Source organism: Drosophila mauritiana, chromosome X, assembly GCF_004382145.1.
Source record: "Drosophila mauritiana strain mau12 chromosome X, ASM438214v1, whole genome shotgun sequence".
NCBI classification, from domain to species: Eukaryota; Metazoa; Arthropoda; class Insecta; order Diptera; family Drosophilidae; genus Drosophila; species Drosophila mauritiana.
The window spans coordinates 9,304,663-9,329,468 of NC_046672.1; the positions used below are offsets into that span (position 1 = coordinate 9,304,663).

Genomic DNA, 24,806 nt, shown 5'->3' on the forward strand with positions numbered 1-24,806 from the left:
ATGCAAAGCACTGGTAAATAACATAAAATACGAAATACGGCTGCGGCCGCACAAAGTATTTCCCATAAAAAGCGTCGAAAAAGAAAAGCCAGTGAAAACTCAACCACAAAAGGCGGCCAGGATATAATCGCACCATCCAAAACCATCGCCTCCCTACCCATTCTTCACTCACGCACACACATACACCCACACTCACACACACACACACAACACACACACATCAATGTCTGTCTGGTTTACAGGGACCCTCGAATGCAAATTAGCTTCCTTCGCGCGCGTTGGAAAAACCCTTTGCCATATATGCAAATGTGCCGCAAACTGGCTTACATTTCACATTGCTCATACGCACCGGAGGCCGCCATGAGAACTAAGCCACAACAAGGACGCCAAACTGCAAAAAAAAACATACACACACACACAAAAAGAAGACCGAAATAAAACTGCAAAATGTAGACATGCAAAGGGGACGAAGGTTATAATGAGTGTTTTTTACTAATTCATGTGTAAAAATCAGGTCGAAATAAAACAGTTTGAATATAAAACGGAAAGTGTGCGATGCGAAAAGTTTTATGCGGGCACCAAAGGGATGTTTAACGAGTGATATATGGGAAACTTTTCTGCCGATGTTGGGAAAATGGGAACGACATTAAAAGCTGGCAAAAAGTCGGTTAGATAAGCCATTGACAATATTTCCAAGCCAAATGAATTTATCGAAGGACGAAATTTAAATTGAATAAATGTAGACAAACAGAATTTTTCTCTTCGACTTTTTTTTTTGTAGCAGACAAAGCTTGAAAATAACAGTAAATAAATCGCAAATTTTCCAAGAATTTACTAATAACCTTGGAAAAAATCATTTTTATGTAGAAAATTTACCAGAATTATTGCACAAAATCGACAAAAGCCGGCACAGTAAAAATCGAGAATGTTTTCCAACTTTGTTGACATTTTTTTTAAATAATATCAACCCAAAGAGCTGATCAATAAGAGGAGATACCCTTCATTAGCCGAGAGAAAACTACTCGATTTATGTTGAAATCGGAACCCATAAAGACACGCCCAATTAGCCTTTTAAAGTTTTGCGCCATAAAGCAAATAAAATAAATCCCATAAAAATGGCAAAAAGGCGAAAACTTTGGCGGAACAGAGCGAAGAACAAAAAATGAAAAGTGAGCGATGAGTGTTTTAAAGCAGAAAGATGGTAACAAAACTGGTAGATAAAGTTCGTCGCTGAGTAGCGGCAACCAATTAGGCCAAAACAACACACAACTCACCCTCCAAAAATTTCCCCGAAGGCAGATTTTGGCTTGCTAACCGAACGGAAGGATACACCATCCGAAAATCTCCCTTTTCGGCGTTGGGGTATGGCACACCCACCGCCCACCGCCGCCCACATTTGCCAGTGAAGTTTATGCATATTAAACAGTTATCCAAGCGGAATGGAAGAGCTGCCGGGAAATCTGGCTGGGAAGCGATGGAAAAAGGAGTGGGGAAAAGTGGGCGGTGAGTGTGTAACAGGAAATGAGAGCCATGTGAGCGGAAATTCCACATTACAAATTATGCAAATCACATGCGCTTTGATTATTTCACATTTTATTTTCATTTCTCTTAACCCTCGACCTTAACTAACCTGTTCGCTTTTGGCCATCATTTAGTCGGCGAAATTCAATTTGAATTGTTTATCGTTTTGTGGCAACTTTGTGGGCGTTGCCAGCACAAGTTTTATTCTATATAATAACACACCACTTAGACACGAAACCAAAAATATAATTATAATGTAATTTCGACAATATTAAAGCAGGCAATAAAGCCTTCGACTTAAAAGGCCCGCTTAAAATGAATCAGGAATATGCTTAACATATAAATGGCGTTTAAAGCCACTCAGTTCATTAAACGCCCAAATACCTTGACTAAAAATACACACGAAGTGTGGGGGCAAATGAAATGAAACGAAACGACAGCCCAAATTTAATTCCATCGCATTCGAAAACTCTTCATTTTGAAATCGGAACGTGCCTCTTCTGACATTGGTTTCGATTTACATTTGGTTTCATGTTGCCCTTTTTTTATGGCCAAGATTTAGATTCATTCTTTTGTCGTAAAATGCGTGAGGTTCTCTCATTTTATTGAACCCAATTTTGGCTGCTTTATATACATATATACGTGTGGGAACGAATACATATGTACATATTCGTATGCATATCTGACGGATACGAAATTGGCCTTGGCTGCTGATTTTTGGAACACATTTTCTGGCAATATTTCATTATGGCATCTGCGGCTTTTTCGACAATATTTTCGCTTAATTTATTAGAATATTTATGAGCATTCACAAATTTTACTGACAAATTCCAGCCATCGAATATTTTCTTTGTCGATTGTCGCCCATGAATTTTTTCCGCATCGGATGGCAAATATCATTTACATGCGCTCTGAGCTCATTTTTGTTTTCACATATTTTTCCATAAATTGCGTATACGCCATCGGGGCCAAGGTCAAGGACAAGGATCCATCTACTCGTCTCGAAGGTCTTACTCTATGCATTAGCTTTGTGTATATGAGAATGGGATTGGAGATTTCTCTAGGGTCGATTGGGCCTTGAATAAATCCATAGGCTCATAATCCCACGAGGATTTCGCACCGATTTCTGGAGCATAGAGGTTAAAAGCTTTTCCAAAATGAATATTATGTTGGGTATATCAATATATATATGTATATATGTATTTTCACTTTAAAATATGCGTATAAATTTACGCTTCTTAAATCTGTATACTTTAGTTCTTAAAGTCCTTAATAAAGGAAATGGTTATTCTTGACTGCCCGAGTTCCTGTTTCCTTTGGCCATTAGTCAAATTATCCCTTCTGCTAATTGCTCGGTAAATTTAGGGTGAAGTCGAATAAAATGAACAGCTTAGAAGGTTGAAACATTATCCACACCTGTGAGTTTTCCGCTCACCCGGCCATTTAATCATCTTCAATTGTCGCCCCTGATGCGATTAGCACAAGTCTTTTGGTCGTCAAAATGGTTGGCAGTGACATTTAGCAAAACTGGATGCGTTGTCAGGTTTTTGTTGCTTAAGCGATTTTCACTGTCCCCAAAACAGAGTGGCGACAGAGGGGGGGCGAAGCAAAACCAAACGAGTGGAAATTCACTGGGAAAACTGCAACAACTGCGTTGACAGCATACCGAAGCCGAGATTTTCTGCAGAGGCTGCTGCCAGTTCTTGTTTTCATCGTTACTTTTCTTTTTCCCTCCTGACGCAACCAATACTTCCTTCACCCGTTCACACCCCCCTCCCCCGTCCTTATCGCACTTTCCCGAGTTTTCCTGCTTTGCCCCTCCTGGCGCAACTGTCATATTAAATACTTTTTCGAAATTGCAATTTAACTTTTATAGTAAGACAGGGAGCGACAGAAGGCGCAGGGTGAAAAGCCATGCGAAAAACAAATAACAAACGAAGAAAGGCAAGTGCTCCAACAACAAGTTAAAGTTAGCAATAGTAAGTGATGAAAGAAACTTAAGAACATTTAAGGAATTACTTTGAAGCGGCAACATATGAATAATTTATGAAAATCAACTTAAAAATGCATTTCATTTCTGCGTAAAAGGCAAGAAGTGAATCTACAAAAATTATTATTTTTTTATGTAAAAAATATAGTTTATAGTCAGGCCCCACTGTAAGTCCACTAACTTTTCTCCCGAGCAAACAAATAGTCCAGCAAGCTTTGGAGTGAACAAATCTACTGGCAAATGGCGTTCGAGGCATTCGCAGCTTATCAATGGCGAACTGAGAAAGGGGTGATAGGACTGGAGAGAAATGAAGAAAAGCCGGCAGAATGGTTGCAAAAAGAAAGAAAAAAGGATATATAGAGCGGATTGCTCTAACAATATACAAAATAACTCAACAGTTGGCAGCAGATGGCAAGCGGATGTGTGGCATGTGTGCGATGCGATAGTTTATTGAAAAGTTTTCCCCCACCACACTCGCACTATTTATTTTCGCAGCCCCCCTCCCCCCTTTGGCCAGGCTAAAATTAAAACTTTCCCCATCGCAAAGTGGGCGAAGGAACCGGAAGGATTGTGTCGCAAAATAGTTTTCATTTTTCGTTTTACACTCTGTTGGATTTTTACCCGTGGAAGAAAGTAAATATACACACACACACAAATACCCTTGAAAACGTGGCGAGGAGAAAACAAATTACTTAAGGAGAAATGGCAAACAAAAAATTGTACAGCACTAAAAATAGATGACTGAGATGGCTAACAACGCTTTTTCCGGCTGGAAAATCTTAACGCTGAAGCCGAGGAAATTTAATATGGGAAATTCGTTGGCACTCGAAGGCAACTTAACAGTACAATCCGACGGAAAATTAACTTCGCAGCGGAAATTCAAAGAAACTAGGGGAAATTAGGTGAGAAAATAAAACGAAGCTATTGAGAAATGAGAAATCTTCATGGGTAATCGACTTTCGCAAGCCCCACCTCAAACAGCTAATAATGAAGATAAATTAATTAAAACCGCATCTAAACTGCAAATTATACTTTGTAAACTTAAGTTAAGCAATAGTTTGTGTCAAGTAAATTGAGCATGATTATTGTGCAAAAAACTTAAATAAATGTTAATGCTCCCCGGCGTCAAAAGCGCCAGCATCATAGACCGTTTCGTCCTGCTGAGCGAGATATAATGAGTTTTTTAATAAAAACTGACGCCGTATAGCAGGATATAATGCCCGGGTGACGCTGCCCACCCGCCAGGACCTCCTCACCTCCTCCTCTCCTCCTCCTCTCACCCACATCCATCAGCACTCCCCATTCAAAATTCAAATATACGGCGTCACCTTTCATTTGAAAATACGGCAACAAGGGTAACTGCAAAATATGGAAGGACGGTAAGCAGAAGCCGGAGAAAGTGGCACAATACAAAAGGCAAAAAGAGGAACAAAATAACAAAAAGAAAAAATGTGAACGACTAAAAAGGTTTGCAGAACTCAAAGTAATTGAAGCGAGACTTCTTGAATGGTCGATTTACAAGCGAGCATACAGAAGCTGTACGCAGAAAGTGCGTTTTACGGCTGTAAAATTATCACAAAATGTTTATAATTAAAAAAAAAAAGAAGTCTAAAAGTATGCAACAATGCATTTCAAGTCCAGTAGCACAGCGATTTCTTTTCAAAAAGCATTTATTACACTTGCATTGCATACTTTTAGACACCTTAACATAATAGCCGACTGGAGCACTACTTTCTTGTCGCGCACTGTACGTAATTATTCGAAGATAACTGTATAGAAATATGCCTATATATATATATATACATATATATTCTGCGTTATTGCGTAGCTGACCGAGCCAGTTACCTGGGCATTTGTTGACCTTTTTTCTGAATTTTAAACGCCATTCGCCCCAGGTGCGAATGTCGTGACTTGAATTCCCGGCCTTTTCTTGCCGCACAGCCCAACTTTTCTTCGGTTTTTCTTCTTCTGGGCATTTATTTTATTTGCTTTCTGATGCGGTTGACCCCACCAAAAAGAAACCGAGCAAGGTCAACAGCCGCTAGGCCAGGAAACCAAAAACAAAAAAAACAAAAAAATAAGAAGAATACAACGAAAATAATGGCGAAGGCAGAAAATTACTTTGCGAATCGTGGAGAAATTTACATTTTATTTATTGATTAAATTTACCCGAACAAACAATCAGCCAGACGAATTTATTACAATATTTCACTGCGACTTTAGTTCGATTCGCCGGCTTAAAAACTTAATTAAACGCCATTTGGTTGTAAAATATGGGATGTGTGTGTAATTTATATTCAGCATGTGACCCTTAGCCATAAAACTAATTAATTTAAATAGCTCTTTTCACATCGCTTCATAATGATTAATTAAACGGTGGCGCAATAATGTGAAAACTATATTTGCATTGGATAATACAGTCCAATTGGGAATGATACATATTTGTTATAGTTCAATATAATTAAGAAAATATGTTAGCTCTTAAACGTAAAGCAAATATAAGGTAATTTTAAATCACTTACAATTAAACAGCGTCAAAGTGAAATATTGAAATTGTTATATGGTATCCTTACCTAAAAAGATAAAAACAAAATTGTGTTATTAATTAAAATGTATATAAATATCAGGCTTAATTTATTTACTCAATACACTCTCCTGGTTATGGGGCCCATAACCAGGAGACTAATTAATTGAAATGGTTATTTTTAAACTGATTTCCTCAGAAAATGATTAATAAAACATTGGCGTATAAATTACGCAGTTTCCTGTAAAATAGCCATGCATAAAACATAGTCCATCAATTGGTAGCGTATCGCATTACTGGCTATGTAAATGCGGATGAGGACCTTGACTTCCTCCACTTCCTGCGGCCGGAAGTAAGCGAGAAAGGCGAAAAGGAATGGCAGCCAGGATAAGCAGGTCGCCTAAGCTCCGGCCTTCGAGTTGCTTGCCTTTGATGTCCCCCAAAATGGTTGAAAATGCATATTAAATGTGTGGACTAAGTGGGCTCGCTTCATTCGACTGCCTGACAATTAGCTAATAGGATGGTAAGTCCAACTTATAAAGGCCAGAGTAGAAATAAAATAAAATGGCACACACCAGCTGACAAATGAATCGAAAAAGGGGAAAGTAAATATCAAGTATACGACGGATTGTGCTGGGCCAAAAGTTAAAAATTGTAGCCACAGTTGTGACAGCTGCAAATAATTTTAGATGAGTCCTTTTTCGCTTGCCTCTTAATGTTCGTTTTGAAATAAATTGTTGTTATGCTTCCTTAATTTTCAACTTCAAAGTTTCCATTTCGCATTTTTACATGCACACGTTAAGAGTCAAATGTTAATAGGTAGCAAGGGGTTGCCTAGCACTGAAGTAGCTATAACAATATTTTTAAAGTTAACTATTAAGCAGTAAGGTATTTTTTTCAACACGGTAATGAATTCGAAGAAAACTCTGATAACGTTTAAGCCCAATATAACTTCAGTCCCTTTTAATGGGTATTTCGAGGTTCATATGTTGTGTTTTCCATTTCACAAGAGGTTGAGCAAGCAGTTGCAGCTGGCTGGCACTGAATGGATGAACAATAACGTAACAAGACTTGAGCAAGTTGCGTTAAGCAAATTAGAAAGGAAATTCGCTCTCGCACACACACACACATGCACGCGCTTTTCCGGAGTTTTTCAGCTGGGGAAAAACGGCGATGGGAGGCGGTGGGCGTGGCCGGATAAAGGAGGCTGGCAAGGATGAAGTTTTGTTTTTTTGGGAGCCGTGTCGGTTGCTCTGGCAATTTCATTCTTGAAGTGCGCACTTCACTCGAGTAATTTGCCACGACACGCGCACTCACACACATACACACACACACGCAGCCTTGCACACTTGTACACCCACACCCACAGCCACACACATACTAACGCACGCACGCACAGCTGGCAGCCATTTTGACACACACGCGCACATGTGCTGACATTTAGATTGAAAAACGAGCCAAAAAGCAAAGGCAACATATAATCGAAAAATGCTTTGCCAAGGGGAAATGATACAAAGCAATGTTTTCATGTACCTGCCGCCAGGGGGCGTTACAGGTGTGTATTTGCCCAGTTGCGGGAAAGTTAATAGTACTACTGATAAATTCAATTTTTTGTTTATGCAAGAAAATAAGCTTAAATAATAAATAATGTAATTTGCTTGTAAATATAACAAATATTATTAAATGCTAACATTACATATGTATTTTAAAGTATATGCACTTTAACATTTCTTTTTACAATGTAACATTAAGTATGCTAGTCAAATTATACAAAATTAAGTATGAAATGTATATAAATTCTTTAACCTACCGATAAATGTACTATTTCATTGACCCCCTCGGTACACCTGTGTGTGTCTTTGTGTGTGTGTGTGTGTGGCGACGGTGCGTGTGGCAAGTGAAGTGAAGTGAAGCGTATGCTAAATTTTTATTGAAGTGCATACAAACAAACATGCCCGTCGGCAGCTCGTTCAGCCGCAGGGAAAACTGTTGACACTGCCCCCTTAGACTTTTCCCGCCCCCGTCCACAGCCTCCCACCTTCCTTCCTTTTCCATCCTCCCCCGCAGCCACCCCCACCCCCCTCGCCCAAGGTCGACGCTTGTCGCTGGTAATTTTCCTGTGTAACAACAACAAAAGCGGTAGCAGATAAAGAAGAAGTGGCAGCTAAAGTAGATAAAGCCGCTGGAGTCGAAGCCACCTTAAATACAATTTAAAACCATAGCCAGAAATGCACTGAAAGAAACCACGATCTATAATATAATATTGGATACACAATAAAATATCAAATGTTTATCAAACTTTCACCATAAAAAAATCATATAGGTTACGATTATATTGAAATTGAGCTATTATCTATGCACTACATATAAAAATAGGAAACAATTTTTAAATAGCGAAAATTCCAGATATATTCGATTAAAAAAACGTTTTGATTATCAACACACGACCCCAGGTGGTTAAATAAAAAAGTGAGTAACGCGCTATTGAATGAAAATCGAAATAGACAACTGGGAGAAGATAAAGAGACTTAACTGATTAAGATGTTGAACGTAATATCATTTTTTAATTAAGTAAGTACTTGTAGATATCGGGCTTCGCAATATAAACTGGGACCGAATTGTTTTCCAAATCAGTTGAAAGTGTTTTGTCATAGCGAAATAGTTATCAAATACAATGAAATATACCACAATTATTTTATTTGCGCTAGCCGCATTCGTTTTGCCAACATTCGCCGCAAATGACTACCTGTGGGGCGAAGTTGGTGAAAACGATTACAAATTGGCCAAGGATACCGTTTCGAAGGCGTTTTTCGTTGGTCTGGTGCAGACCAAAAAATACGTATTCAAGCAGTCGGTGTGTGTGAATAATGCAAGGCATCTATTTAAAATTTAATTTCATACACATTTTCCATTTAACAGGACAACCTAAATGCGCTGACCATTACGGCAATTAAGATTACCGACAAAAAGAAGAGTCACGGAGCAACTGCTGTATTGGTCAGTGGAGGTCCTGGATCCAAAGGAGCAACTATTAAGTTCACTTCGGAACGAGGTTACGGCATCAAGGATACCGTGGAAATATGGGGTCGTTAAATACCCTTAAGAAAGTGGCATTCTACATAAATAACGCAACGCAATGCAAAACAAAAAACCGAATTTGCGTTTTTTTTTTATGCAAGTGAAATGTCTAATTTCTAAAATATGTACCCTCCGTTTTCTTTATTTTTTTTTACCTGATTGAAAAGTTTTAATATTGTCTCTCAGTGCTCACGAGGTTACATTGACTTTGACACGTAAAAACGAGCAAATCAAACACACCAACAGAGATAACAATAAAAGCGATTAAATATATAGCAAAAGTGAGTCGCAGTTGAAATACCCTTAATGTATATGACAATTTTTAGCCAAGCCTTCGCAAATTTCTTCCACAACCATAAAAATAATTGTCCAAATTTGGAATGTTATATATCGTTGAGTTCGTAATTAAATTTCCAATCAAACTGTGTTCAAAAATGCAAATTCTATTTTTTCGTCATTTTTCGCAAATTTTGATGATGTTACCCCTTACAAAAAATGCGAAAATTTACCCAAAAATTGATTTTCCTAAATTCTTCAAAAAGTGATAGGGATCGTTAGCATTGGTAATTAGCTGCTCAAAACAGTTATTCTTACATCTATAACACAATTTTCAGCGAAGATATGACGAAAATTCCGTTTGTAATTAACACGTTTTTTGCAAAAGCCGTGTTTCTGAATTTCATTCATTAAATAATCAGTTTTTTGGACACAACTTTAATAATAATAGCCTGAATATGGAATGTTATACCTCGTTGAGCTCGTAATTCAATTTCTAATCAAACTGTGTTCAAAAATGCAAATTCTATTTTTTTTGGCATTTTTCGCAAATTTTGATTATGTTACCCCTTACAAAAAATTCAAAAATTGACCGAAAAATTAATTTTCCTAAATTCTTTAAAAAGTGATAAGGATCGTTAGCACTGGTAATTAGCTGCTCAAGACAGTTGTTTTCGTATCTATACGACAATTTTTAACCAAGTTATGATGAAAATCCCCATTGTATATTTCGAATTTTTGTCAAACGCCGTTATGACGAATTTCCGTCATAATATAATCGGTTTTTTTGGCAACAACTATGAAAATAGTTTTCGGAATATGTATTGTTATATACCGTTCGGTTCGTATTTAAATTTGCAATTAAGCTGTGTTTAAAAATGGGAATTCTAATTTTTGCCATTTTTTTTCCAAATTTTTGACGAAAATTTAACAAAAATGCGAAGTGCAAGACATCCTCAAAACAATTCTTTATTTAGCTATATTTAGCTATGTGTTAATATTTAGCCGAGTATCTCATATCGAATTCAAACAATTTATTGCAGTTTGTCACATTATTCAGAATATATATGTAATGTACCTGAAGGGGATTTTTGTTTGAGGGATGCTGATGCTGAATGGCGGTGGGTGGTTTTCCCCCGCCTTCCCGCCACCACTTCCCTATGCCACCGCCACTGATGACGACGATGGCAACGACACAAAAGTTCAGTTCAAACACTCAATCATTTTTACACCCGACTATGCACACACACAGGCGCACACTCGAGCACCGGCGAGGATTTGTTGTGTGCAGACACGCATACACACACACTTGGACTTGTTGACAGGACGCATACACACACAGGTGCAGCGTAGCGTATTTGGCTATAAATAAATTTTCAATATTTTCCCTACTCGCCACAAAAAAAAAATAATAAGAACGGAAAATGGGCGATGGGAGGAGTAGACATTTTGAATTTTCTATCACAATTTGTTCAGCGTTTTTTTTATTTTATGGCTGTCGCACGATAACTGAATTGCAATTGAATTTAATTATTTTTAGCGCAAACACGCTGGTGGTATACAAAATAGAAAAAAAAAAAAAGAAAAGATGTCGGTAAAGCTCACAAAATCCTGTGGGGGGAATTTAAAATGTTGCTGAGCTGCGCAACAAGGCGGAAATTTTGTGTAAGCCGTGTGTATCCCCAAAAAAAAGAAGAATATATATGTACATATATATATATATATATATATATATATACATATAAAAAAGCAACTCAATCAATGGCTCCAACGACTCAATTTCAAACTTAGGTGTGTCAACACTTTCGGAAAAAAGCCAGTCGTGCAATCGCAGCGGAGCGAGCGAGAGGACAGCTGTTTGCTTTATTTATTATTAAATATAAATAATGAAAAATCAATAGAAATTTATTTATACATATTCATCAATATGTATACGAATTGCGCCCAGTCGAGGACGTGGCCAACAAAATGAACAACATCCCAACAGACACAAATAAAGTACAGCAGACGACAAAAAATTGCACTAAATATAAGCCGCAACTCTTTTTTGCAATATAAGTGGCAAAGGTTTTTTTACAATATAAAAGCCAAAGGCTTTGAATTAGTTTAATGCAGAATTTTTTATGTGCAGCACCATTAATTACGAGGCAATAATTTAATTAGCTTACACATTTTACAAATTAAATAATAGCAAAGTGAAAAATTCTACTTTTAAATTAATTGTCGTACAAAGATGCTCAGTTATTTGGATGCCCAAAAAAAGAAGACAAAGATAAGCGCTATTTTTGTGCCCGCCATCGTACTGACAGGCCAAAGTTCATGAGACAGGGCAAAGGGGTCAGCAGCCACAGGCGCAGGGGCTTCTGTTCTGAGTGAGGGAATTAACTTTAGGATAAATTTGTCATGTTGTCCAACCAAAAAGGAAAAAACAACAAAAAAAAGAAGAACAGAAAGGAGGGAAAGCCAGAAAAAGAGAAAGGAGCGAGGTAAAAACATCGAAGGATAACTCAATTATTTATGATGTATGCATGTGCATGTAGCTGGCTCTAACCGGATTAAAGGGTTCGGCCCAAAGGTGTTACACTCGTGACTTTTGTACTTACACGTACTTATTGTGGCCAAAGTTATTTGAGCCGATAATTTCTTGGTCCTAAGCGCAGCAACAAATAATGCTTTCAATGGGAGGCATTAAAGATACATTTCATTGTAATTTCTTGGCGTTATCTATGGTATATTATTATTAAGCAACAGCTTAAATAATATCTATAAATAATAATACACATTTCGAGACTATAGTATAAAAAACGCAATATTGTTGCCCCCAACAGAGTTGTAATTTAATCACTTTCCCACTCCAATCGCTGCAATCCAATCATCTTAATCAATTCGTAATAACTACCAATGCAATACGGCAGATAACCGTAGTTACAAACAAAGCCAACAATTTTGTTGCAAAAATCCCGAACCGATATGCCACAATAATTGAATTCTCAGGGCTCTGGCGAAGATATGTCTTCTAAGTTGATTACTCGAGAAGTTCCATTGGGGCGTTTAGGGCTTAAATGCCAACAAAATTGCTACACTTTTCCCCACTCAGGAGCAAATCTTTACTTTCGACACTCAAGTGGCAATAAAGTAATAAGATGGCTAGCTATCCGGCTTGCTGTTTGTTGCCAACACTTTTATTTAAATTAATTGCATGAAATTACAATTTTATTGCCAATCGCAAAGGATGCAGTATCCGTTGATGGCTTCGTTTCACTGGATGATTCTATACGGGTTTTCTATGTGCGATTGTGTTTCTTTAGTTCGCATCCGCTCTCTAATTGAATAAATACGCAATTCAATTCTCGTTGCATTATTGATAGCGATTTTTCGGTGGTAGCCGGCATTATTGTAGTCAATTGAATTCGCAAATTGCCAATTATAATTACAGCAAACGGCAACCAAAATGAAAACAACAAGTGGTGGAAAACTTGAGCGCGGGTGAAAATGGGAAGAAAACGGGAAATTGCCATTTCAATTAACTGTCGGTCCTTCGAACGTGGTGGACACAATGCGATTTGGATAGATGAGCTTGCTAAGTAAATAAAAGGGAAATTACAGCGAGTCGATTAAAGAATAATAACGGCTGTGCGGCAAAATGTTTGGATATTTTATTGAATTACCATCATGAGAATATAAAAAATGAGCACCACTCTATGTTGCGATTCAATTAACTGCTAATATCTCAATTAGTTTTCCATTCACCTGACTTACCATAATTAGTTGTCTCCAATGCGACACCCCATGGAAAATGAAATGGATTTGCGTGCGCATAGTCATGCTATCCATCCTTCGCCATCCTGTCGCCATCAACACGCAGTGGACATCTGGCAATCCATTCATATTCCCGCAATTAAAATGCATTATCAACTGTCAATTGTCTGGTGCTCCGAAATGTATGCTACAGAAATGCTCAATTATCCATGTTAATTGACATATGCCAGGAGAGTTATTGTTATCGAACCTTTTATGGCGACTTAACCAGAAAAAAACAAATCAATTCGATTTCTTAAAAATACCTAACAAACTTGGGCTTTTAAAATACGAAATTTGAAGGAGGAACTCTTTTGTGGTTATGAAACAAATTTGTTTACATTTGTGTTATTTTACACATTTTTCATCGGTTTTTTGTCACAGTGCATTTGTGGTTATTGATGACTGCATCGCCGAAATATTGAAATTCGACCAACGATAATGATAATGACGCTGCTGAAGATGATGACAATGATTTGTCGTCAAGCCACTCAAATGCAAAGCGTTTAGACGACTGATGTTATTTTTGGGATATTTGGGTAGCTGGGCGGACTGAAGGTCGGCCCGTTTTAGGTCGTGTTTTTAAGGCCTTGGACAGACTGTTTGCCTCTTTGGGGCTTCATATTTCGTTTCATTTCGGTTTGTTACGCAATCAAAATAACTGACAGCTAAATATGCATATTCAATTAGAGAGCGAGGGGAGTTGAAAAGGAAAAGGCAAACAGAGGCGTGGTTGGAAAAAAGGGGGAGGAGCCTCTGGCGGTTCAGGACCTCAACCATACACACACACACAGGGGCGCACACACACACAAGCACACGGGCAGAAAATTCACTGAGCATTTCGCCTTGAGATTCCTCAAATTGAAGAAAGGCAGACGAAATTGCAGTTGCTCACTGCTCGGTGGTTTCCTTGGTGCTGAATTTTACGGCTTAAATCAGAGAAGCCACAAAGTATGTAAAATCAAACTGTTGTTTAGATTATAATGGTTATTTTCTGCTGCTTCAGCATTTAAATTGCGCACATTTAACTTTCGACATTTGAGGTGATTAAAACGTAGTAAAATGCTAGCATTTGCAAAACACTTTTGCTTGCACAGCAAATAGATTGAATAATCGTGTGCCAGCACAAGATTTAATTTAACATTTAAAATTCACTAATTTCTTAAGAACATATTTATATTTTCCGTAGATATCCTAATTGCTAGCCAAAGAGGTGCGTCAAGTTGATCATTTCATCTGTAACCTGTAACATTCTCCCTGCTCACTTCGACACTTTGCCACTGAAGAGTCCTGTTAAGGAGGCGGACAAGTGCTGACTAGTGTCCTGGTCACGGGTAAAGCAAAAATCAAAAAAAGAAGAAAAAAAGAAAGGGGAACTCGAACAAAGAGCAAGGCGCCCCCTGGAAAAGCTTGGAGTGCGCACACTTTTTGACACTTGTGGCACACGACTCAGAAGTGCAGCCCCAGGCAGGTCAGAGGGCAAAAACTCCAACGCAATCCCAACTATCCAGTGAGCAGTAATTTCATTCTTTATATGCCAGCACTTTTTCGCACTTTTTCGAACTTTTCCTGGGACAAATGTACCATTTAATCTAGTTTTATTAATCAAACGTTTTGCCAGTTTATCTGTACATATATTTTTTAGTATTTGCTTATAGCTAAAAGCTAAGGCAACTAAAATAATGGGTATACCAATTTCTGGACCGCTTGACTCTCAGCTTCTTTCCCCAGCTTGCGTGTGTGTGTGTTTGTGTGTGTTTGAGCACGTTGAATGGGTGGAAAAAAATAGAAGAAGCAATTCCTGAAATAGAAACATCCACCAAGCCAGCGAGTGCAGCCCTTAACCCTTGGCTGGCCAAATGGGTCATTAATTGACAGCCAGCGGGTGCGGGGATCCCTTTGCGAATCTTCATAACCGTAGTGGCTGCTCGCAGTCAGTTAAGGAAGGTTACGGGCCAACCACTGCCCACCAAAACACCACCCACCAACCACCAACCACCATCCACCGCCCATCACCCATATCCTTAAGCTCTCGTCACCTGTCAGACTGCTCCTCTATTTCGTTATTTTCCGAGGTTGCCAGCAACCGAAGTTCCGAGCTGGCGAGGTTCCGAGCTGGCGAGGTTCCGAGCTGACCACTTACTCCTGGGGGCCATGTGCGCTTTATGGCCTCGCATACACACACCGCGCCCATAAATACTCCAGATGTGCGGGTCCCCAATGTCCTGGCATCACCGTCATCATCATCATTATCATCATCATCATCCCCAAAGTCAGCGTCATTGCTCCTAAGCTGAATCTTTATTTCATTTCATTTTCAGCGCAATTTTTGTGCCGAGCTTGCGAATAATAGAAATCATAATGGAAACGCCAGCGGACAGGAAACGGAAACCGGACCTCGCCATCGCGGCCATCATGAGTGTGTGTATTCGTGCACATCTGAATTATGTATAATCGCCTGAAAATTGCACCAAAGTTACCCCGACAGCTGAGATTACGAACAAGGACCTACCTATACTTGGAATAATATATATCAAAATGTAGGCGTTTCATATTTGCAAGTTTTAAAGCCTTAGTTATGCGACAAGCACACACACACACACACACACTGGTGGAGCATTTTGCCTGCATTGAGGATGCAGTGAAAATATTGTTGCTTGACTCCAATTTTTTGTGTGCCATTTTCCTGGCTGCCTGTCGGTCACTTCCTTTCACGTTGCCTTCCTGGAAAATGCTCCCTCTTTTTTTTTTGTTTTTGTTCTTTTTTGGGCTTCAGCGTTGCACCCACCGCTCCTGTGACCTCTTCTTTGACCTGAATGAGCTATATGCAGTCCATAAATCATCCGAACAGACCGCAGATGCTTCCACAAGGCACTCAATATATTTTGCCAATTTTTAGCTCGCCCCCCTGTGGTGTAATGATCCCAGGGGCAATAAAATAGGAGTGCTGGTCCACCTGGGGGAGCAACTGAGAAGTGAGTCTCCTATCGGCGATAGTTATAAATTCTTAAGCCATAAAAAAGAATAATGCTCAAACTTTCGAGCCATTAAACCTGAAATATACAATCTTTGCAATTTCGAAACTTTTTCTTTTATAATTATCAAGAAAGTCACGGGCTATATAACCAAGCTGTATAGTTTTTAATAACAACAATTTTGGTTTTCCTTTCTTTAAATTTATTTATTCATCTTATTAACTTTATACCACAATTTTATACTTTTATTATAACAATATTGCTTTTCAAATGTGTCTTTTAATCTTTTTATATAATTTTCCGAGTTAGCTAAGTAGCACTAAGCTGTGCATAATACAATTTAAAACTAGTTTCTTTCAATTCTTTATTTCCGCCCCTCTCAAAAGTTTGTTAAAAAAAAAACAAAAAAAAAGAATTGAGGGAACCGGAAGCCTAGTCATAAAATTCGTTTAGCTGGCAGGCAATGGAGAAAGTGGACAATGGGATGCAGCGGATGTTAAAGGAGCAAAAGGACGATGAAGGGATTTGGGTAAAAGCAATAGACTGACGGCAACCAGAGAGATTTTCAATGCACTCGGCGGAACAAAAGCGAACTGCAAATTTTTGGGCCCATAACGCAGGACATTTGCGCCTTTCTCTCTACACTTTTACTGAAAAAGTTGCCTTCCCTTTGGAAAAGGTGAATTTAATTTCAAGTTTCTGCTTCAATTTAAAATAAATTGTTTAAAGGTAAATGCAACTTTAATGGAATTAAAGTAGTTTTGTTAAATATAAATATGTTTTGTTAGTAGCTAATACGGCTGATATCCGCTACCCTTGATATGTTTAATGTCCACGAGGCGTATGCTTGATATGTAGTAACTTCAAGTAGTAGTAGTGAGCATCAAGCATACGCCGCATTGGCCCGCCGAGACTTAAAACATTGTGCAATTTCCCCCGCATTGAAATTGCTTTTCCCACCACAGAGAGAGAAAGAGAGAGGGAGAGAGAGGGAGAAAAGCAAAAAGTGGGTGGCTCAACGGCACAACTAGGGCCAATCAATGCGCCTGCCATAAGTATGCAATGTTCAATGAAAGTTTCGAACAAACAAGTTGCAAGTTGATATTTGCAGAGCCTTGATTGTGGGTGGAACGGGCCAGCACCACCCCCCCCCCCCCCTCTCCGTGGGGCAGCAGGGGGTTAAAATCAATTTAGACCATTGTTTGTGGATGCGAATGCAAAAAAGAAGGAACCAAAATAAACGAAAGAAAAACAAAAGTACTGAACATGAATTGTAATAAGCTGATTATCTGCTGCACGCATAACAATGGATGTTAAAACAAAATCAACTTTATACTGACAACCGAACAATTTAAGCCTTTATTTTTCATTTTTCTTCCCTTCTAACACCAAAAAACCCCCCATTGTTTTCGGCAGCCAAACAATGCAATTAAAAAATCACAATCACATAAAAGTTGATTCCGTTCAGCGATGTGTCATGCCCCCAGCTTAACGAGTTCTAAAAAAAATGAAAACTGGGAGGGAAAACTAGTTGCTGCTGTGGAATTCCGAGGTCAAAAATGATCAAGGTCCCATCTGCGAACGCTCTGTAAAGTCCTTTCATAGGGAACACTGAAAGAAAACCAAAGATACTTTAAAACCCAAAAAAAAAAGGCTGGGAAAATAATGAAAACATTAGGAAACTATCCAAAGGCACAACACAAAATTTAACTCAATTAATTGTATATAAAAGGAAAGAGAACATGGTGCTCTAATTAAATAAAAAGTTCAAAATACTCAAGTTAAGCAACCTTTGAACTTAATTGCACTTCAACTGAAGATGAAAAGGTAGAACAGTACTTGCTTACACTCACTTGAGCTTTAAGGTTAAAAGTGTATAATAAACACATAATAAAAAGGCAAGTTCTACAAAAAAACGGAAAAACACTCGAATTTAAATTGAATTTATTGCCATTAAACGCTGTAATTATACGGGCGTAGAAATTATAGCTTCTATTGACAAATAAACAGTGCGAATATGTTGATAAACGTATTCAATTTAGGCTAGAAATGAGCCCTATCTCCGATCATTTCCATAACCATTTTTCTTCATTTCTCTGCTAGTTTGTTGCCAAAAAGCACTGGATGCGGGTCTAGTTATTGCCTTTGTTGCTGCCACATCAAGCGTTAAATATTTGGCCAGCCACACAAGGACTCTCTGCCACACACACACACTGACACACGCATCGTGTAATTAAAAAAAAGGTCAGGCGAACGCAAAAGAAAAAAAATTGAGGAAAAAGAAAAATACAGAGCGTCAAATTAGGCCCAAACTCCGCCCATTTTTCACGACCTCTTCGTCGGCTAATTGGTGTCCTTGCAGACAGGACTTCGTTTGAAGTTAAGCAAATAACTGCGGGCTGGCCCTAAACATATCCACACATACACATGTCCAGTCGACGCACATACAGAAAAAAAAATACAGCATTTGCAAATGAAAACTAATGGCCACTTAAAGCCCATAAAGGAATCTGACCAAAATCGGATGTGCGGTAAATGGTAAACTCTGTGGGGGTGGAAGGGGGTTGTGTTAACCATGGCAAGCCAGAGATTGCCACAAAAATCGTATTCCAGCTCGGCTACAAATCAAGTGTGGCCCCCAAAAATGTAGGCATAAATCAAGTTTGGGTTTTCCATCAAGCAGAAAGCCCCAATGTAAATGTTACTGTAATGAGGCCGGCGAAAAAAAGAAAATGTTGGCTACAAATGGATTGCATTTCCTGCAGCTACTCGCTTTCCTTCAACTAATCGAATTAACTTCGGCCCCCGTTTGGCCAAAAAGGCATCGATATAGGTTGGTCTATAGATCAGTTGATACCGTCTACTTGGCTGTTAACCTGAAGCCTGAAATGGCATAAATATTTATTGTTTATTTGGTTTTTTTTTTTTTTGGTATTTTTGCACTTAAGCCTAATTCAGAAGAAGTGTAGCACGAAAAACCTATGCTATATATTTTATTTAATTATTATAATTATTATTATTACTGTTTAAGATTACAGCTGAAAAAAGGGCCATATCCTCCCCGTTTAGTGCACAATTACGGGGTATCAAAAGCGGAACAAAATTGTGCACTTGGCAGTAGAAGTCGGGTAAATAGCATAAACGAATCAGCTAAAAAATGTTCAAGGAGCTGTGCTCAACGGATGCACTTATGCAGCTCAGTCCACTTGAACATTGATTCCCTCTCTCTTTCTCTTCCTCTCTCTCCCTCTCTGTCTCCCTTGCCCCCGTCTCTTTCGCACCCCCGCTGGCAATGGGCACTTCGGCAAGTCCCTCCGTCCCTTTCTCGCCCATCCTCGTTCTCTTTCGTTTAACGATAGAGAGAGAAACGCTCACTTTGCTGTCCGGCACTTTTATTTTTTGTAAATATTTTATTACCCGTCCGGCTGCTGTTTTCCCGCTTTTCCGCTTTTCCCCTGGCTATTTTTATTTTGCGTTTTTATTTTTGTGTTAGCCATGGGAGAAAAGTGTTTAATTGATGCTGCGCTGCTCTCGGTGTGCAATCCTCATGAAAAATGCACTGGACTCGCCCAGAAATTCCCTTTGAGCTTTGCAACTCTCACTATCCATATCTCAATTTCCACAAAAAGTACCAGAGATTAGAGCGAGCGAAATGAGTAAAGTGAGGGGCCAAGCTCAATTTAGAAAACAGTAACAATCAAAATTAAATTAAAAAATACTAGGGGGGGAATAGGAAAAGGAAACTGGGGAGAATAAGCAAACTTGTAAATTTGCTGGTTTATATATAATAATTATACTGCGGTTTCTAAAAAGGCAACCATGTTTTCTAAATCGAAAAATGAAGTTTCGAGTTACAAATTTACCTATGCAGCTTTCGAAAAGGTGTACAATATGCTCTTCGATGCCTTTTATAGGTTCTTCACTACATAGAGTACTTAAAAGCCAAACTTGAAAGCAGCTTAAACGGCAATTACCAAAGTCAATGTCAAGTTAGCAATCTGCCAAGTTGACGACTTAATTTCATGTCGAATTGCGGAACTGATTGCGATTCGATGTGACAGCGGTGAAAATTGGGTAAAGTGTGGAAACTCTGGCAAATACAAGCACAAGTCGCATTCGATGCAAATGAACGGGCATGAATAAGTGAGTGAACTATATCTGCCATCCTGGCAACACTTAAACACTCAAACACTCACCCATGCAGATGAGCTAGACTCGCAATCGCAATCGCATGGCTACTGCTATTTTTCCCGCCATTCAGCGATATATCTCATCTGCATCAAGTGCGTTGCGCAACAACAAAGGACGAAAGAGAACAACAACAACATATGTAGTAAAAAAAATACAACAACAAGAAGAGGCAAAAAGGTGGGAAATCCTGCAAAGTGTCTGTAAACATTTATCTCAAAAATTTATGAATATTGCTCGCGCCCAGCAAAAGCAGCGGTGACAAACGAAAATTCCCTTTGGCCCCCGCATCTCTTCGCCATTCGGCTTTCGAATTGTTCAAGCAATGGCATTGTTTACCCGCTTTTCTCTGTGTGTACGCGTGTGTGTGTGTCTGTGCGTGTGTGTGTGTGAGTTATTGTTCCGAGACATGATATTTTACTGTTTTGATATGGAATTCAACAGGGTATATCCAGACCCTGACGCAGATGCATGTTTATATATATAACATAATTAAAAGGCTTTTGAAGTAGTTTTTTGCAGCACTTTTTTACAATTAAAACGATTTTAAAGATACTATTTAAGTCACTAGAAATAAACCCAATTACCGAATATACTTCGCAACTTAACTTATCTGCATTGGCTTTTTGATTTCAATGTTTTTTTGTCAAAATTTAAAACTCATATTCAATTAAAAGTTAGAATCAAACATTTACTTTGAACTAACTTAGAAAGAAGCCAATCCAATTTGTTGAGAATGTCAAAAGTTGTTTTATACTCGAATGTCTTGGCTTTCCTTTCGCTTGCTTAACACCTAATTGTTGTTTTGAACTATTCCAGTTGTCCGTGTTCGTATCATTAGAGGTTTTTCTGCTTTTCCGCTGACGAGGAATCCGAATGTCGGGAAATAGTTTCCCCTTCGTTCGTTCTTTGCCACTCCTTTCCCGGCTTGCCGCCCCCTTTTTCCTTTTTCTTGTTGCGTAGCGCATTACAAATGACAGCCGCCTGTCACACACACATGTGCAACGGGGGTGTGGGGGGGAAGCCCACACACATGTGTGCAGAAGGAAAGCCACACAGACAGGCACACGTGTAGAATGGCATGCCATACATACATGGCCATTAGTCTTGTGTTGTTGTCGTTATCATGCACAAAAAAGTTGTCGTCTCTGCTTAACTTTACGCTGCCTTACTCCACTTTACGTGTAGGTCTTCTGGCAAAGCCCCCTTAACACCCAACCTCCCCCCTTTCCAGCCCTAACCCCCCATCGTCCCGTTTATCACACTGGAAAGTACATAAAACAATGTCATTGTTAAATTGCCAGCTAAGTTGTTGGGAATCTAAGTTTTTATCAATTTTAATTGGAAATCCACAGCTTATTAGCATCTACTTTGAGATCTTACAATCTCGAAACAATATTTCAGTGTTATAAAAATCAAACAGATTTCAAATAATCATAACTTTACTCTTTGTGTTATGAAACAAAAACTAGAAGATTACTAGAATTCAAGTAATGAACTATCAAGTTAAGGCTTTGGTAGTTCTATAGTTTTGAAACTATTTCCTATCACTTTCGAAAATAGTTTTCCACTGTGTTTGTCCTCTTATCCCCGACGAGTGTTGGCCAGAAATTTTCGGTAGGAGCAACTTTAGTTGGTCAGCCAAGTGAATTACAAGCTCAGTCCTTAACCCTCGGCTCGCACCTTGTTTTTCCGGCATTTGCTCGCTTTTTCCATTTGCCCCTCTGTTGGTTGTTATTTAATTATCATTTTTCATTCTTGTTTCGGGTTGGGTGTGGAAAGTGTTGTCATCGAACATGTTTGTGGAGCATTGGTATTTTCGGGGTCATAGGTGATAGAGGGGATTAAATGGTATTTTTGACCATCTTGTTGACCGCCCAGGATGCAAATGCAATTATAATTTGATATTTCGGCTACAGTGCGGTACATTATGTTAAAATCCAGCGTTGGAAATGGGGAAAGTTAAAAAGAAAACAATCAAATTGTGTGGTTGCATACTTTTCTGATTTTTTTTTTTTGTCATCTTTGTGAATTTTGAAATGCACTTTTTTGCTGCTGCAATTTTACTTTTATTTTTGCACCTCTTGTCCGCTTTTCTTATCCAATTTTCTTTTGGTGCTTTCAAATTTCCTTGTTATCTCATAATTTTTATTCACTTCCCTTCTTCCAGTTGCCTTTTGCTTGTCATTTTTCGATTTCCTATACTTTCCAAATTTTCTTTTGACATTGCGTTTTCTTTTGCGTTCCCTCAATCGATGTTTCTTTTTTATTTCTCTGCTAATCATGTCTCAATCACTTTTTGGCACTTTCTTCTTAACTTTTACTGCTTGCATATGCAAAAAAACATAACATAATTTTGATACAAAGCAACGTTAATTTTAAATAATTTTATTCTTTATATATTGGCTTACTTATTTTTAGCTTTGTTGTTCAACAAAGTGATAAAATATGAGAAAATAATAAAATGTCAACTACAATCAATTTTTTGGGCAGGACACACCTTTCTGAAGGAGTTTTCCCCGCTCGATATTTCCCATTTCCTTGAGACTCGGCGAACATTTTAATGAGATTTTCGAATTCCAAAGAAATTCAAAACGTAGCTTATTCAACTTGTTCTATGTGTGCGTGTGTGTGTGTGTGTGTGAGGCACACTTTCTTTCTCTCTGCAAGTGTGTGCGTATTTGTATTTGTATTTGTGGCAACAGGCAACAAGCCAAGTTAATTAGCAAAAAGCAGATAGCGTCACACAAAAAAGGAGCAACCAACTAAGGCCATCTTAAGGTCTGATTGAGCAGCGAGTGAAAGTGGGTGAAAGTGACTGAAGGGGGATGGAATGAAAGCGGGGCGGCGGGGGGTGAAAGGGGTTAACTGGAATGAAGGCCAGCAAAAATGGGAGGTGGCTGAATTCTGCGGGGACCTCCGCTTAAGTGCGGGTTTTTGATGTCGGCGCAAATTGCAAAGAAAATGATTTATTATCTGCAAAAGGCAATTAAGTAAAATTGCTTGAAAATTATTTGCACCCCCTAACCGGATAGGGAAAATGCCAAATAGAAGCAAAACCAAAATATACGCAAATGACAGCAAATCTCTTAGACAATTCCAAAAAATTAGAGAACTAGGTTAGTGTGTCAGTTGAAAAGTAATTAATCATAATAATATAAACATATAAAATATAAGTAAGTTTATTATTTCATTTTCTATAAACGGAAACGTTCAAATAACTTGTAATTTAGTAAATTCCTAAAATTCACACTGTTTTTTACCATTTATTAACTAAAGCTTATGAACATGTTAAACCTTTAGAAATCAACACAACTTTCGATTTAGTTTCCCACTATTCATTTGGATACTACATTCTCGCATTAAAAACAGCTTATCTATAGAAAAGTATTTTACGAATTACGGCGAAACCAAATTCCAATTAAGCGCAAAGTTTTTGACGCAAAACTATTTCACATTCGTTAAAAAGTTAACAGACAAAAGTTGTGCAAAACACGATAATTCCCCAAACAAAAATCGAATTTTCACATTTGTAACCAAACAAATATTGTATATTAGTTGAACTTTAAGACACCATACACTTTCAGCAATTATATATATTTGTTCAGATTTCCGACGACTTTAAAATGTCTTTGCTTTTGCAATGGTAACCATTGCGTAGAAGGTAACTCACCTGCCCTTCGGTTCCCCAATTCCAGCGCTCATCCAACATGATTTATAAGTCGAATTAGAAGGAGCCACACGACGGGCATGGAACAAGAGTGAATTAATTACGAATTCAAGCCCGAAGAGGTAATTAATTCACTTCATTTTCTTCCCCAGCAAAGTTGACTGAAAACCAAACCAAACTCGACTCAACTCGACTCGACTCGATTCAAGTCAACCATTTTGTTGACAGACAAACAAATGGTGGGCCAAATAAGCAAACATGTGCACATGGGCACCTGCTAGGACATTCATGAATTCATTGCTTACATTACGCCAGGGATATTTCAAATATTTCTTTTAAGATTTTATCCAAAGTCGTAATTGCTCAGAAATTTGGCTGGAGCTCTAATGTGCTAGGAGGAGCAGTGCTTTGTAAATGGGAAAATTATTTACATTTCCCAAGGACTTTTAGGTAATTTAATCAATGCCATTAATTCATCACGTTTACGATTACCGTTATAATAAAACAGTTCATTTAGAAAAGATTTTCCGCTATGCAATTCATTAGGTTTTTTGACAAGTTGTTTTCTTTTGTTAACTACAGTTTTATAAGTGGCTATTAAATATTCCAAATATAGTTATTAAAGGTATTATTAGGTATATTTTAAAATCAACTTTAAGTGTATCTCAATTTTCTGATTCATTTCATTCATTCATTATTTATTGTTTCATTCGTACAATTACAATTATCTGATTCATTTCATTTCATTCATTTATCATGCTTTTCTTCATATCATTTCTTCCTTCT

General features: G+C 38.2%; 2 protein-coding genes across 2 annotated transcripts in view; one reads left to right on the forward strand and one right to left on the reverse strand.

Annotated features, from left to right (window-relative positions):
• LOC117146868 overlaps positions 1 to 24,806 on the reverse strand; it is a 42,732-nt gene that overhangs the window by 16,978 nt on the left and 948 nt on the right. The gene's annotated exons all lie outside the window — the stretch shown is intronic.
• Positions 8,684 to 9,457, forward strand: LOC117146872. Its single transcript, XM_033313462.1, has 2 exons — positions 8,684 to 8,889; positions 8,955 to 9,457. The coding sequence occupies exons 1-2, from the start codon at positions 8,710 to 8,712 to the stop codon at positions 9,126 to 9,128; spliced, it is 354 nt and encodes a 117-aa protein (XP_033169353.1). The 5' UTR covers positions 8,684 to 8,709; the 3' UTR covers positions 9,129 to 9,457.